Below are 13,731 nucleotides of genomic sequence, written 5' to 3'. Positions count from 1 at the left end.
TGAAGAATTTCGGCAGAGGAAATTTCTGATTTCCTTCTGGTCTGAACTGGAAGAAGATGTGGTAAAAGGTTTCGGTTTGTTTTTCTGGAGTTTTTTTAGGGCAGGGGAAAGAGGGGCTTAGGAAATTATTTGTGTGGACACGTTTGACAGAGGTAAAATGACATCATGGATAATAACTTGCAATTAGTGTTGTTTTTTTTTAGTATTTTTTAAATTATGATGTACATTTCATATAGAGAAAAGTGTGTGTATGTGATCTTTATCTTGCTCGAGGTGTCAACCACAAAGAGCTGGACCGGCAGCACTCGGAGCAGGTGCTTACACGGGCCGAATCTCACCACGCCTGAGAAAAAGCGTCCTTTTCTGACAGCTTGACATTTTGTTGGACAGATACTGAAACATCCTAGCAAAATAACGTTTAAGGTATCATGCAGGATCATGGGTGCACAGGGAAAAAAAAAAAAAAAAAGAGGTTTTAATCAGGCAGATGAAGTTCCTTGAAAATTAGAAAGCTGGATAAATCTGGACGTGGAAGACTCCCCCGGTGTAGGGCTGTCTGCTGTTTCTGTTGCAATTGCAAAGTAAAGATGTGTTAGCATAAGTCCCAGGAAATTCACATGGAAAAAAGAATGCCTTTTCCTTCTATACATAATGGGAAAGGAGAACTTTTATACCTATTTCACTGCGGTCAGCCAGCAAGTGATAACTTACTGCTGCTTGGCAGGTGCATTGCTGCCGATGATCTGCCTCTTTTGCCTCTGTAACAGCCCTTTTATTTTCCAGTTTTCGTTTTTCCAGAGGTTCTGCACCGAAAACAAGGAAGGCATGCTGTAGTGTAAGGGACAGCATCGTGCAAAATGCCTTCCAGTGACACCGCCGGGCCTCGGCTCGTGAGACTTTGTTTTATTTACAGAGTACAGTGAGTGTGTGAGAAAAACAGGGGCTCGAGTTCTCAGGGTTTGTACAGACTCGTTCTTTCTCATTCTGATCTGTGAGATGTCACACCCCCAGTTTGGGTGCTAAAGCTCCACTCAGATGAAACCACAGAGTTTCAGGTGATTTTTAGCTAAGACAGGACCTCACTCAGGCAGGGCTGGCAAGCCTTGCGCGGGGGGCCTGCAAAGCAGTTGGTGAATTTGAGCTGAATTCTGGCTTTTCCAGAGCTGTCTGGAGTATCTGCACCTAAATAACTCCAGAATATGAAAGAGGGCGCCTGCAGCATATGGCTGTAAACCAAAATGGGATTTGCCATCTTGCTGATGGCTGCTGTACAAACTAATGGTACTGGGAGGTTATCTGGGTGCTGCTTCTTCAACTGTTAAAACCGATAGGCTGTACGCCCAAACTGTTCGATGGCTTCCAACCAGCAGCCGAACATGGACACTTGGTTTTGTTTTCCAAACAATTTCCTTGGGAGCTGTTACCCCTTCCCGGTGAGGTGTGTCCCCGCAGGTGCCGCCTGGCTGCCCAACGCCCGTCGCTAATTTGGGGTCAGCAAGGCCAGGGCAAGAGCTTTAATCTTAGCAACAGTCAGCAGCTTTAGTCAACCTCCATGTTCCTAGAGGTTCCCTGAGATAAAACAGAAGTTACTGTTATTTTAGCTTGAGTAAACTCGGAAGAGTTGTTCAACCCACATTAGGAACGCTTTTATTTTTTTCATTTTTTCTTGCAAAGTCCACGCTCCCCTCATCAGCTTCCTCTGACGGTGCTGCCTTGTATCAGGCCCGTACAATTAGGAGTAGAGCTACAAAGCACCAGGTATTGAGAGAGCCCCGTTAGGGCAGAGCAGGGGCTTTCGTGTGCTCTCGCTTCCCCTCGGAGTCACGGGAGAGTAAATTCAGCACGTGCAGGTGGTTCTGGAAAGCGGAGGTCCCTGAACAAATGCAGCCAGTTTTGAGGAAAGCACCTACGTAAAAATAAAAAACAAACAGCAGTGAAACACGCTTGTAAAAGCCCTTTGCATGGGATGCACCTTCAGTTTGGTTTTTATGTATGTTTAATGGTGGACATAAATTCCAAACCTGGAACAAACCCATGGCACTGGGTGACATTTTGGGAAATGGTGAAGGATTTGTGCTTGCTCTCCGGGAGGTGTCCCTTACCCCTTCCTCTGCCCCAAAACCTCCGAGGGCCCCGGCAGAGCCCCGAGAGCTGCAGGAGCAGCGGCTGCGTGTGCGCGGGCACGAGGAGGGGCTGGCGGCTGCCTGCTCTGACGGCGGAGCGGAACGAGGCGAAAGTGAAACCAGCAACTGAGAATTTGCTCACATAAACCAGAATTTGCTCATATAACTTTTACACGGCTACCAGCAGGCAGCGTCTCGCAATGCAGCCGCTGCTCTTAGCGGGGAGCGCGCTTCCATCTGCAGCAGCTCCGCTCTAGGAGCGAACCGGGGCACCGTGGCAAAGGACCTTGCCTCTGCAACTCCTGTTTTATTTATTCTGGAAGCTGGAATGTGAGGAATGAACAAGGCAGGGCTTTCTGGAAGGGGAAGGATGATGTTTCGTGGCCAAGACAGTTGAATTGAAAGCTAAACTCAGTCGCTGCTTCTGCTGCGGTGTCCTGAGGAAGTCACCGAAGGCAAATTTTCCTGAAATGGCCACTGATGGCGTGCTCCTCGCTGTCTGCATGCCCAGCTCTCAGCTCTCTGCTCCGCAGAGCAGCCGTGTGCTCACCTCTGCACCAGCACCAGGTGGGGCTCGGCTCGAGTGCAGAACGTGGGAATTCGCCTGAGAAATGGGCTGGGGGCAGCACCCGAGGGACATGCAAAAATACCTGGGGTGTCCAGTGTACATCTCTGCATCTTACTTCCTGGGCTATAAACGAGCTTACTGGGAACCCCTCACGGGTGTGTCACGAGCAGAGCTGCAGCGGCTGTGAAGCACCTGGGTATTTTCACAAGCGCCCCAGAAAAACCTGTGCCAGGACTGACATGCTAAGTAAAGCACAGTATCAGCCCCTGAGCAGTACGGAGAAAAACCTGAGTAAGCGTGGGCTGAACACGCGGGAACGATGCCTGCGAAGCTCCGGGTGCGAGCCGGGCTTTGCAGCCTGAGCCCAGTGCGTGCGCAGCAGGGAGCTGAGCTGAAGCGCATGGGCAGCCTGCAGGCTTGGTGCTGGAACTCACTGCACTGGGATAAAATAATCCTGGGCGTTTTTCTAGTACAGCTTGGCCTTCTGTGCTTTACTGTTAGCAAAGACAGGGCCCATCAATTTAGCTAAATCTGCTAGGTCTGGTTGGTGAGCAGCAGCCAGAGTATTCCCAGGCAGGGTAGGAATGAGGCTGAGCACAGGGAGGGTTGTTCCTCCTACCAGTTCTACCCCATCCAAACACTTATTCTGGGAGAAAATGCAGGATTTCCTTGAAGCTTCAGTGCCGTGGTGTGAATTGGGAGGAATAAGCTGAGAACGGATGATGTGATTTTCCCTTTGTCCAGTTTAATGCAAGTAGCTTGAGATCAGTGGTTAGTGCTGGAGGTGGGAGGGCCAGGCACGTCTGCTGGGCAGGCGCAGGAGGTGGGGACCTGCAGGTGTGCTTGGAGACCTCCAGGTGTGCTCAGGGACCTCCACGTGGTGCTCGGGGACCTCTGGGTGATGCCAAGGGACCTCCGGGAGGGCTCGGAGCCGCAGGTGCTGGCAGCATGGAGCAGTTTGAGGGCCTTGTCATTAAAATGAACGCAGTTCAGAGAAGTTGATCTGTTTTGATTATTTAAGCTGATGTGAATACTAGAAGAGTGCTTTTGTCTCCATAACAAGCGTAATCCTGAGCCGGTTACACATGGAGAACCCTGATAGAGGACCTTGGAGGTTCTTCTAACCAGGAACTTGTGATCATGGCTGAAGAGCTGCTTTTAGGTTTGCCATATGTCTTTATCAGTTTTACCTGCCATCCAGCTCACGCCTTGCTATTTCTTGTTGGGAAACCTGCACTGCAAATAATTCTCCTTTCTTTCTTCCTTCTGCATCTACCGTTTGATATCAGATGACCCATGTGTTTCTTCCTCCTGTTCTTCCGCAGATTGCCGATGACCTGGGAAATGAGAAATTCTGCATTGATGCTAGCCAGAGCGGAGCTGGGAACTGGCTGAAATACATCCGCGTGGCCTGTTCCTGTGACGAGCAGAACCTCGCCGTGTGTCACATTAATGACCAGGTAATGACCTTGGCAATTAGCGAGTTGCTGCGTTCACCCGTGCGGGCTGCGCAGAGGACAGAGCGCGGTGGCAGCGCCGAGTAGAAGCGGTTGCGGTGCTCAGCCATGCAGCAGCTCTGCTGCTGTGCCACAGCCCGAGCTTTCCAAAACCCACGTTGTCGTCCAGGCCTTGGCTCCTCTCGTGGTGGGGAAGGTTGTGTGAAATGTTAGCACCTGCTGGGAAGCGTAGGTAATGTTACTAAAGCACAAATGACACAAATGGAAACCAGTGCTGGGATTTCGTTGCCATCAAACCTGTAAAAAGTTCGTGCCACAAGTTGTCGGTGCTGGGCAGAGCACGTGTCTCCAGGCCGTGAACGCAGGTTTTGTCTGTATGTGGGAGGGGATGAGAGTGGGGAATGGTTTGGGAGTCTGCAGAGCAAGGAGTAAAAACCCAATCGGCACATTGGAGAAATGCTGGTGCAGCAGGCGGGGGCGAGGGACGTCACAGGGGTTGAATGGTTTTGATAATGTTAGTCCCAAAGACGCAATAACCTTTCCTCTCTGTGCAGATGACTGGGTATTCCAGGGATTAAAGAGCTATTGTTTCTAACGTTGTTTGAAACATAAAACCAAAACTGGATTCAAGACGAGCAATCCAAGTTGGGAATTTCACAAACCTCAAATTGAGTACAATTCAAATATAAGTTACTGCTTCAGACCTAACTTAAATGAGAAATGCAGTCATGTTGTTGCCAGCTAGCAAACAGGAGGCGTATTTGGATGCACACAAAAAAAGACTTGAGGATGGAAAACTAAACTTCTAAAAAACGCAATAAGAAATCTGTAGCTGCGAGGGACGCTGGAGGGAATCTGAAGCAAACCAGCTCATGTCAAATGAGAATAGCTCGGGCTGTGCCGAAGTGTCAGCCCGCTTTGTGAACTTAGTTCCTGTTTTAAAATGCTTTTACATCATTTAACTTTGGATGCAGAAAGAAAAATAGAAAAATACCGCAAATGTTCCTAACTCCGGCAACCTAGAGGAGATCGAGGCACAAAGCTCTAAATTTCAGCCCGCCTCGTTGAAATGAGCTGCTGATTGCTTCAGTGCCCACTCACCACTGCTCACAAGTGCTCTTACAGCAAGGAGCCCTCCAACCAAGAGCCAACATTTATCATCAGCTCCTCGTCTTACACCGCAAGCGCCGAGGGGCTCTCCGTGGCGCGCGGGGCTGGCCCCTGCCTCTCGGTTTCAGGGAATGACAGGGTCGGTGTCTCAGCGGCCCTTACGCTTCCCCTCGCCTACTCGCGAGGTCTTGTGCAGTGCAGGAGGCTGCGAGGACCCGGCCTCCTTGCGGGGCCTCCCGCAGGTCCCCGGGACAGAAGTCTGGGACTGCGCGGTCCCCTTGGGATTGCTGTATGTTGGCAGCATGGCTGTGCTGCGTGTGTTATCTCGTGCTTTCCAGCAATTACTGGTTGTGTCCAGTCAGATACAGGCACTTTTTTTCTGCTCAGTGTGAGTTCCGAGGACTTTTTGCCCAGCGTTCATCCTGGCAAAAGGGCGATGAAGCTGTTCCTGGGAATTTTTACCAGCAGCAGTAGAAAGGCACAAATATTAAAGGGCAGAGAAAAAAAAAATCCTTTTAATTTGGGTTTCTTAAAACAATTTTAGAGTGGGGAAAGAAAAGAAGTAGAATTGTTCTTTTGACATGAATTAACATTTTTTTAAAATGTTAACTTGTAGGCTGCTGGCTTCTCCCAGGTTCTTATAAATTAAGGGTTGCACACGTATAAATTTTGCCAGAAACCTGAAGGCTGTATCACGTTTTATTCTCAGCCCAGTCCCCTGCATGTCCTTCTGTCCTTGTCCCTCATCTGGAGATGTTTGGTGGTGTATATTTTTAGTGCATGCAGCAAGCTGATTGGAAAGAACAGCTGTTTATCATCCACACTCATCTTCTGTCCTTTACTATTTCTTTGTACTGACCGTTCTTTTATATCTTCTCAAAAAATAAACCCACTAAAACTTCAATAAAAGGGGGTAGGTAGCAAGCAAATGTTTTTTCAGAAGGAATAAAAGGTGCAGAATGTAATGAAATGGTAGCAAAGCAAAATGTTTTCTCCCCCTCAGCTTTCTTCCCTGGAAGACTGAGGAGTCTTAGGCCAGGCCAGCTGGTGGGAATGAGAGAATCCGGCCTACGAAACGCGGCGGGTGGTGGTGGTGGTAACTGGAGGCACTGGGTGCTCAGCTGGGCGAGGAGGAAAGGCGAAGTGAGGACGTACTTCTTCCTAAGTGATTGATTTTGAGAGCCCAGGGACTCAACTGAATGGCAGCAGTACTTGGAGCGATCAGCAGCATGTTAAACTCAGGGTAGATTTTTCTATTTTATTTATGGAGGAGATGATTTAGCCATGTTGGTTCTGGAATTTCCTATTCATTCCTCGTTTCCCTCGCTGCTGCACAAAACCAAGTCCCATGACTTTCTCTCCTGGAAACCTTCTGGTGTTAGTTGATGGTTGCTTCTTTCAGTGAAACTGATAGCGATTCTGCTGCGTGATGCTCCAAAGGATAAAGATGGCCGTGGGTGTACCTGGTTGTCACGAAAACCAGGAGTGTCAGGTGCCAGTACAACTAGAGAAGAGAAATGCCAAACACTCCCAGGTCTGTATGTCTGTGAGCTGATATGTGCTTTCATCAAATTCTGTCATAATTAGCAAGTAGCCCTGGTGCCTTTTGGATACCAGGCCCTGTATTTGGAACTTCAGACACTTAAAATAAAAGTAATAGATTGCAAAACCAAATTCTTCATCCTGGCCATAAGAGGCATACATTTTTCAAAGGTACTGTAGCTGGTAGAACCACTGTGGCTGGACCCAGCTGGAGATACACGATGTTATCACACGGCATCGCTTTTTATTTAGCTGATATCGATGTGAGTTTCCTCCTAACAAAAACGGGGGAGAGCTCTGTTTGTGGCCAGGGCTGCTGTGTGCTTTAAAAATGAATGCCTACATTCTGCCTGCACAATATATTCAGAGCACTGGCCTCAGCCTCGCTCCCCGGTGCACAAAAACCCAGGGCAGAGCGGGGCTGAGGCGCTGCGAGCATCCCGCGGGTGCGAGAGCGGAGGGCTGCGGCCCTTGACGAGTGGCTCCCGAAGCAGGAAACCTGCTGCGAGCGCCGTGCGGCGTGACTAAGCACTGCTGGTTCCTACCTAGTGCTATCGCCTGGTGCTGTTCCTTCGAACCCTCCTTAATTTCACGTTGTTAGCAGGGTGCGTTTTTTTTTTTTTCCCGTAACGGGGACTCAAAAAAAAAAATAGGGAGAAAGGGTTTATCTTTGCTGGTCAGGAAGCATAAAGATTTATTTTCTGTTTGTACATGTGCAAAGAAAAGAAAAGCCTTGCAATAAAAGATTACCCACAAAATAACCAAGCAGCATTGTGTTGATGAGAGCCAGGACAAGCTTTTAATCAAAACCATTTGCTTTTCAGGAAAAAAATAAACATGTTTACATGGGGAGAAGGTCCTCTGTGCCTTCTTCTTTTCTTTTTTTTTTTTCTTTTCACAAATAGACCACATTCTGTTCTTCTTTACATTCCTGTAACTCGGGAACAATCCCAGGAATATCCAGAGATTTTTTTCTGGATCTTTAATGAAGTAATTGGCAACAGAATCTGGACCTCAGAATGTTTTTTTTTTTCAATTAATATATTAAAGTGCTGAGAGGTTAGTTGGAGACATTTCATTAACTATTTTTCAATTATGAAATGATTTTCAAATGCAAAATAATGTTAGCCAGTTTTCTTTACATTTATTCTCATTTGATAGGTATTTGAAAAGAACAGAAGATCCTTGTTTGACTGAGATGCTTGTGTTTCTACAGGAGGGCTGGAAAAGGATGGTAGAAAAATGAAACGATTTGGTGAATGCATCTGGAAAATGATACATGACTTCTGTTTTATTTTTTCGTGTCGCTACTGCTGCCTTCGTAGGGCAAATACTTAAGCAGTTTAGCTGTACTTATTCAGGAGACTGTAATATTAAACAGAGTATATGTAATAAATATAATAGCCATGAGCTTGCTTTCAGTATGATAGCTGCTGCTTTTGTTTGTGTTACATATATTTTTTAAAAGGGCTAGCAGGAGTTACAGTGCTGGAAAAAAAATGGGCCTCTGTTTAAGAAATCAATCTTATATGTGTGTGTATATAATACAGATTTTTTAAAATATATTTTTACATATATAACCTCATACTGTGAGTCTGTGTTCAGGATTCCTTGCTATGTAATACAATGCCTTAAAAAGAGGAAATAAAAAGCAGTGTGGTGTAGTGGAAACAAAGGGAAGGCTACTCCAAAGGAGGAAAACGCTGAACAAAAGCAAAATGTGCAGTCCCGTTCTGGCCAGAAATGCACGAGGCCAAACTTTTACATATTTACTCCTCCTTGAGTGAGGCAGCTGCATAGATAGGTCTGAGCGTGGTCTTAGATGAACAGTAGGTAGAAACATTTGCCTTGTAATTTTATTGAATTTTCGGATAGTTAACTACTTGCCAGGCCAGCAAAGCAGCAGCTTTTTAGCTCGTTTTAAATTGTCTTTGTGCATCCCTTCCATGGCACGCTGATGCAATTAGTGGGTGTGTTTTTTGATCTTTAGGTAAACACTGCAGCTGTTCTCTCAGTTCTCTAATGCTCTTTTTGCCTGAAGTACAAACGCGTTACCGCGCTGAAGCTAAGATAAATAGTAGACATAACTCATGCAGCAGGTAAACAGTGCTGTTTCTTATGAAAGATACTTAAATAATGAGGTAATACGCGGGCGTACTTTTCTCACTTCATGTGTTTCATCTCCATCTCTTGCCCTGGTACTGGAACCAGTTAAACAATTACCACATCGCTTCTGAGCCGTGGCCGCCTGTCTCGGGAACACTTTTTCTCAGAGAAAAGATGTTCAGCTTGGGTTACTTTGTGCTCTGCTCCGAGGAGATCGGCGTGCTGCGGTTCTGCGTTATTAATACTTTCAGTAATTGTTCCAAATTGCTTTGTTTTGCGCTGCGAAATGTTGGAGCCAGAGCCAGCTTTCTGTGACACCAACTTTACGTCTGCAGAAGTAGTTACAGGGCAGATCTGTGGATCGAGCCCAGATTAGGAAAAGATTCCCCTGTTCTTTCCTTTCTTTTTTCCTTCTGCCTTTAATTCTCCATGCCTAGAAAGCAGAATAATTTTTATAAAAATAAAGAAATGTAGTATTTTCAGACCTCCGTTAGAGCATTAACCAAAACTGAGTTATATTATTAACTGTTTTATGTTTAAAACTTACTGATAATTATGAGATTACTGATTTAATATTTATTTGGTGCCCTTTTGTGGTGAGAAACGAGAAATGATAATGTGTGGTATTTTTATATAAATGATGAATATAAATGATACGAATGTAAATGTTCTGTTGGATTAGTAAATCTGATCTTTTTCAGTTCGCAACAAATAAAAAAGGAAAGGAAACACAGCAGTAGTTTTAATTAATTCAGACCATCAGTAACATGATTGCAAGATGAAGTTAATTATTATAATGAAATGTTTGATGAAATTAATGTGACTCCAGCAGAATTCAACTTTTTCCTAATAATTAATGAAGCTCGCACTGTATTTCTTGAAAGACTGTTTGCAGCAATGTGTTTATATGCAATAAGCTACTTTGTTCTGAAAACAAACAGGAGGGATAAAGGAGTTAAGATTATGATATAGAGGTAATATTAACCATTTAATATTATAATTCTGACAGATTTTTCCCAGGTAAAATTCATGAATGTATTTGTGAAGACCTAGGTAGACCTTTTAGACTGTTGTTTGTATTTCGGTGCTGATTAGGTTTGGGATTACTAGCTGAAAGAGAAATGTTCATTAATAGCTATATAGCTATATTGAGTTATTTTCTTACTTCTCTTAGGTAGCTCCAAGTGATAGTGTATTATGAGTTCTGTTTTACTGAGCCGAGCCCTAAGGTCAGTGTTTATTCCTAGTCTTTTTCTTTTCTTTTTTTTTTTTTTCTTTTTTTTTTTTATTTTTCTTTTTTTTTTTTTTTTGCAGGCATATTTACCATTAAACTCAGTGTGGTTTGGTCCTGAGAAAAGCTTGTCTTGTTGAACAAGCAGGCAAGAAAAAGACTTGAAGTGCAAATGAAAAAAGAAATGAGACAAGGGAGAATGTTATCTAAATTTCTTGTTTGCAGTGGAATCTGCAGAAGTGTAACTACACAATCGGTGCTAAACAAGTCCAGTGCAATCTTTCAGAAGCACTTCCAGCTCCTTACATCTGTACGAGAGCACCCACCTGCTGTCGGGTTTGCTGTTTGAGGGGTGCCGGCCGAGGCTCGCGGTGGCACCCAGCGAGCCGCCAAGCCCAGGTTTCATGATCGGGCCCAGACGGAGCGGGTGGGTGCGTGTTTGGCAGGTGAGTTAGTTATAGAGCAGGGGAATATTGTGCTGACAACTGTGCTAAGGACGCTGGCGAGTGCAGGGAAGGGTTTCGGTTTGGTTTGGGACACGTTGTAGAGTTCCAAGCGTGTGGCGCGTTATCAAACGCGTGGCATGGTGGCTGTGCCACCGCGTGGTTTGAGGCAGAGATTTGCTGTCCTTTTCTGTTGGGTCGCCTCGCTCTGCTTGTACACAAGCCATTAATATTTCAATTAGCCGGCAACTGAAATCGCAGGGTTTTCAGAGCGCGCTTTAGAGAGGATCAAGGCAGGCAGCCGGGGCGATCAAACGCCGAACTTAGGTTATCAGAAAGGGGCTTTGCCAAGCGGCATCAGCCAGGGCCCCCTCAGGGCCGCCTCAGGGCCTCGGCTCCCCTCCCCGGGGCCGGGCCGGGCCGTGCCGCCATGCCGCTGGCCGGCGGAGGGGCTGCAGGCCGCGCTCCCCGGGCCTCACCCGGCGGCGGGGCCGGGCTGAGGGGAGCGGGGGCTGAGGGGAGCCCGGCGGGCCGGGGCCGTGCGCGGGCGGAGCCTGCCCCCTGGCGGGCCGGGCCGGGCCGGGCCGGGAGAGTCGTGCTCGGGTTTCGCCGCGGAGGAGCTGGGCTGCAGCCTCGGTCCCGGGCCTGGGGGCGAGAGCTGGGGGAAAAAGGGCTCGGGGTCCTTCCCCAGAGCTGCCCTCCCCGGGCAGCGGCTGAAGCACAGAAGTATTTATGGAGAGGTGTGTGCGTGTGCTCGGGGAGTGGAGCATCGGGGGCAGCCTGCTGGCTCGTGGGGAAGGGATGTCTGTAGGTGTGGGCTTCTAATCCGCTGGGGGCTTTCTGAATTCGGGCCGGAGAGAAGAGCCCGAGGAGCAGCCGGAGTCGCCTTCGGCCCGGCAGCGGCACCTGCTGCGTGTGAAGGAGCCGAGGGACTCGTGGAGAGCAGCCACGGAGCCCTGCGAGCAGCGCGGGGGGCATCGAGCAGTTTCTGTCTTTGTTCCCCACAAGATGACCTGCAGCTAATCCAGGGAATAGTTCTGGGTGAACTCTAGTTGATGTCCCGGAAAAGAATTTGATGCGTTGCTACTCAAGGGAGTGCAAATAAAACTTTGCAGTTAGTGACTAATTACCGGTTGAATTCTCGTGGTGGTGTTTGGAAGAGGACAGGGTGCAGCATGCTCTAAAAGTTTGGAAAACTCCTGTGGAAGGCACGGCGGCTCGGGACACACGTAGTTGCGATCCTCCCCTTTGTCAGGTGTGCAAAACTCGCATCCTGCTGCGGAACGCCCGCTGCTGCCGGTTTTCACATTTTTTTTGTGCCGAGGATTCTCACAAAGGCACCGCCCGGCTCCAGTTACCGAACGCTTGCACCCTGGTGAGCCACGAGGCGCACAGATGTGGGTGTCCGGCAGCACCAGGAGCCAGCGAGCATTCTGCTGGCTAGCACAAGCAGGCCGCTGTCAGCACACCCTCCTTCCCCACGTGCTTTGCTGTTGTCTCTCAAGGCACGAGGCCAGTGGGGTCCGCTCGCGTGTCACCCCTCGGTCACTGGACATGCTGCCCTGGTCCCTGCTTGTTCTGGGTGTAGGACAGTGCAGATGAATGCATGGTGTGTGTGTGTGTGTGTATGTATAAGAAGAGGAGCTATGAAAACACGCACTGATGAGTTGATGTCTTGCAACCTTACACCTTGTTGCACCTTGGATAATGTTGATTTCTCTCTTTTTTTTTTTTTTCCCAAAGAAATGCATCCTTGGAATGCACACTGTGGTTCAGGACACCTACATAAGGTCTAGATATCATCTAAACCATATTCTACGCAGTTTTAAATGGGTATTTAAATGGTGCACGCGGCTGGTATGAGGTCTCTGCCCTTGTCTGAGTTCTGTTTCCATTTCGGGGTTTGTTCTGCAGTGCAGTAGCGGAGATGCAGGAGGCAAGCACTGTGTCCTCATCACACCTCAGAACGCACAGGTTCCCTCGTTAGGCAGTGGGTGTGAGAGAGGATAAACTGCTCATGTGCTGTCATTAGGAGTCAGGTCCTCAGGTTGCAGGTGGGAGTAATCCACAAAATAACGGTGTGAGGGATGCTAATTCCACTCTTTAATCATTAGGCCAGTTTCAGCTTAGAGAAGCAGAGACTTAACTGCGTCAACTCCATCAGCTTAATTTTCCCTTTGCTGTAACAAATACACGAAGCTTAGAGGAGGTAGGAAAAACAATTGGAAGATTTTTGTGTAATATAAATGAGAGAGGCTGTTACTGTGAATACTACTTTATGGTCCAAACTGCATGAAACTCTGACATGCATGGAGTAAAATAAAGGCAGGAAAAAAAAGAGCTCTCAGCAGCAATTATGCAAATCAAGTGACAGCCTCCCCTATTAGCTGGAATAATTTGAGTTATTGGTTAAAAATGTAAAATGCAAGTCTTTGCATATTTAACATGTCTCTCAATTTTTTTTTTGTTTCTGATTCCCAGATCTATTATAAAGTTATTAAAGAAATTGAGCCAGGAGAAGAGCTCTTGGTGTATTTGAAGGAAGGTGGTTATTCACTTGGGAACATGGCGCCCAGCATGGAAGGTAAGGCCTTGTTTTGCGAGCTAGGACCTTTCTGCACCCCTCACCAGCCAACCTAGGAATGTTCAAGAACCTCGATTAGTGCTGAACTGGGACAAAAACTTGACCTGGTGCCCGCCCCCCTTGTGCAGCTGTTCATATTTTCTGCTTATTTTCACTCTTTCTCACTGGTGAGAGTAGTTATCTTAGTCAATGATAGCAAACAAGCTTTTATTACCTTCAAAGCATGCAACCGATTCATTTAATTCTTGTTGAGGAACGTTGTGCCATAAAAATGTGCCAAATCATTCCAAGGCTTGCAGAACTCTGGTTGTTAGAGCTTTGGATTAAGTGGAGAAGGGGACCTGGCAGGGGAAGGAAGAGTCATCACTAGAATTATTACTAGAACAAACACCTCTGAAACCATGAACTGATGCGATAAAGGGGAAAAGAACAATTATTTTTAAAAGAAAGCTCCCGTTTTTGTTACCGCAGTGTCTGTCCTGCCTTGCAGCAAGTTGGTATTGCAGGACAAGGTGCACGGCTCAGGTAGGCTCGCTCAGGGAGAAGTTTCCTTGACTGCACGTCTCG

At 47.1% G+C, this 13,731-nt stretch overlaps 1 protein-coding gene across 7 annotated transcripts in view; it reads left to right on the top strand.

Annotated features, from left to right (window-relative positions):
* PRDM16 (PR/SET domain 16) overlaps positions 1 to 13,731 on the top strand; it is a 310,444-nt gene that overhangs the window by 253,925 nt on the left and 42,788 nt on the right. For 5 of the 7 annotated variants that reach the window (XM_040533380.1, XM_040533378.1, XM_040533382.1 and 2 more), the window contains 2 exons: positions 4,017 to 4,151; positions 13,062 to 13,164. In XM_040533380.1, coding sequence (XP_040389314.1) covers positions 4,017 to 4,151; positions 13,062 to 13,164 — 238 coding nt within the window. Of the gene's footprint in view, positions 1 to 4,016; positions 4,152 to 11,189; positions 12,190 to 13,061; positions 13,165 to 13,731 lie in introns of those variants that run through there. The other 2 variants (XM_040533383.1, XM_040533384.1) reach the window with 2 other exon arrangements.

This window comes from Cygnus olor, chromosome 21 (genome assembly GCF_009769625.2).
Source record: "Cygnus olor isolate bCygOlo1 chromosome 21, bCygOlo1.pri.v2, whole genome shotgun sequence".
Taxonomy (NCBI): Eukaryota; Metazoa; Chordata; class Aves; order Anseriformes; family Anatidae; genus Cygnus; species Cygnus olor.
This window is presented reverse-complemented; position numbering and strand designations above follow the sequence as displayed.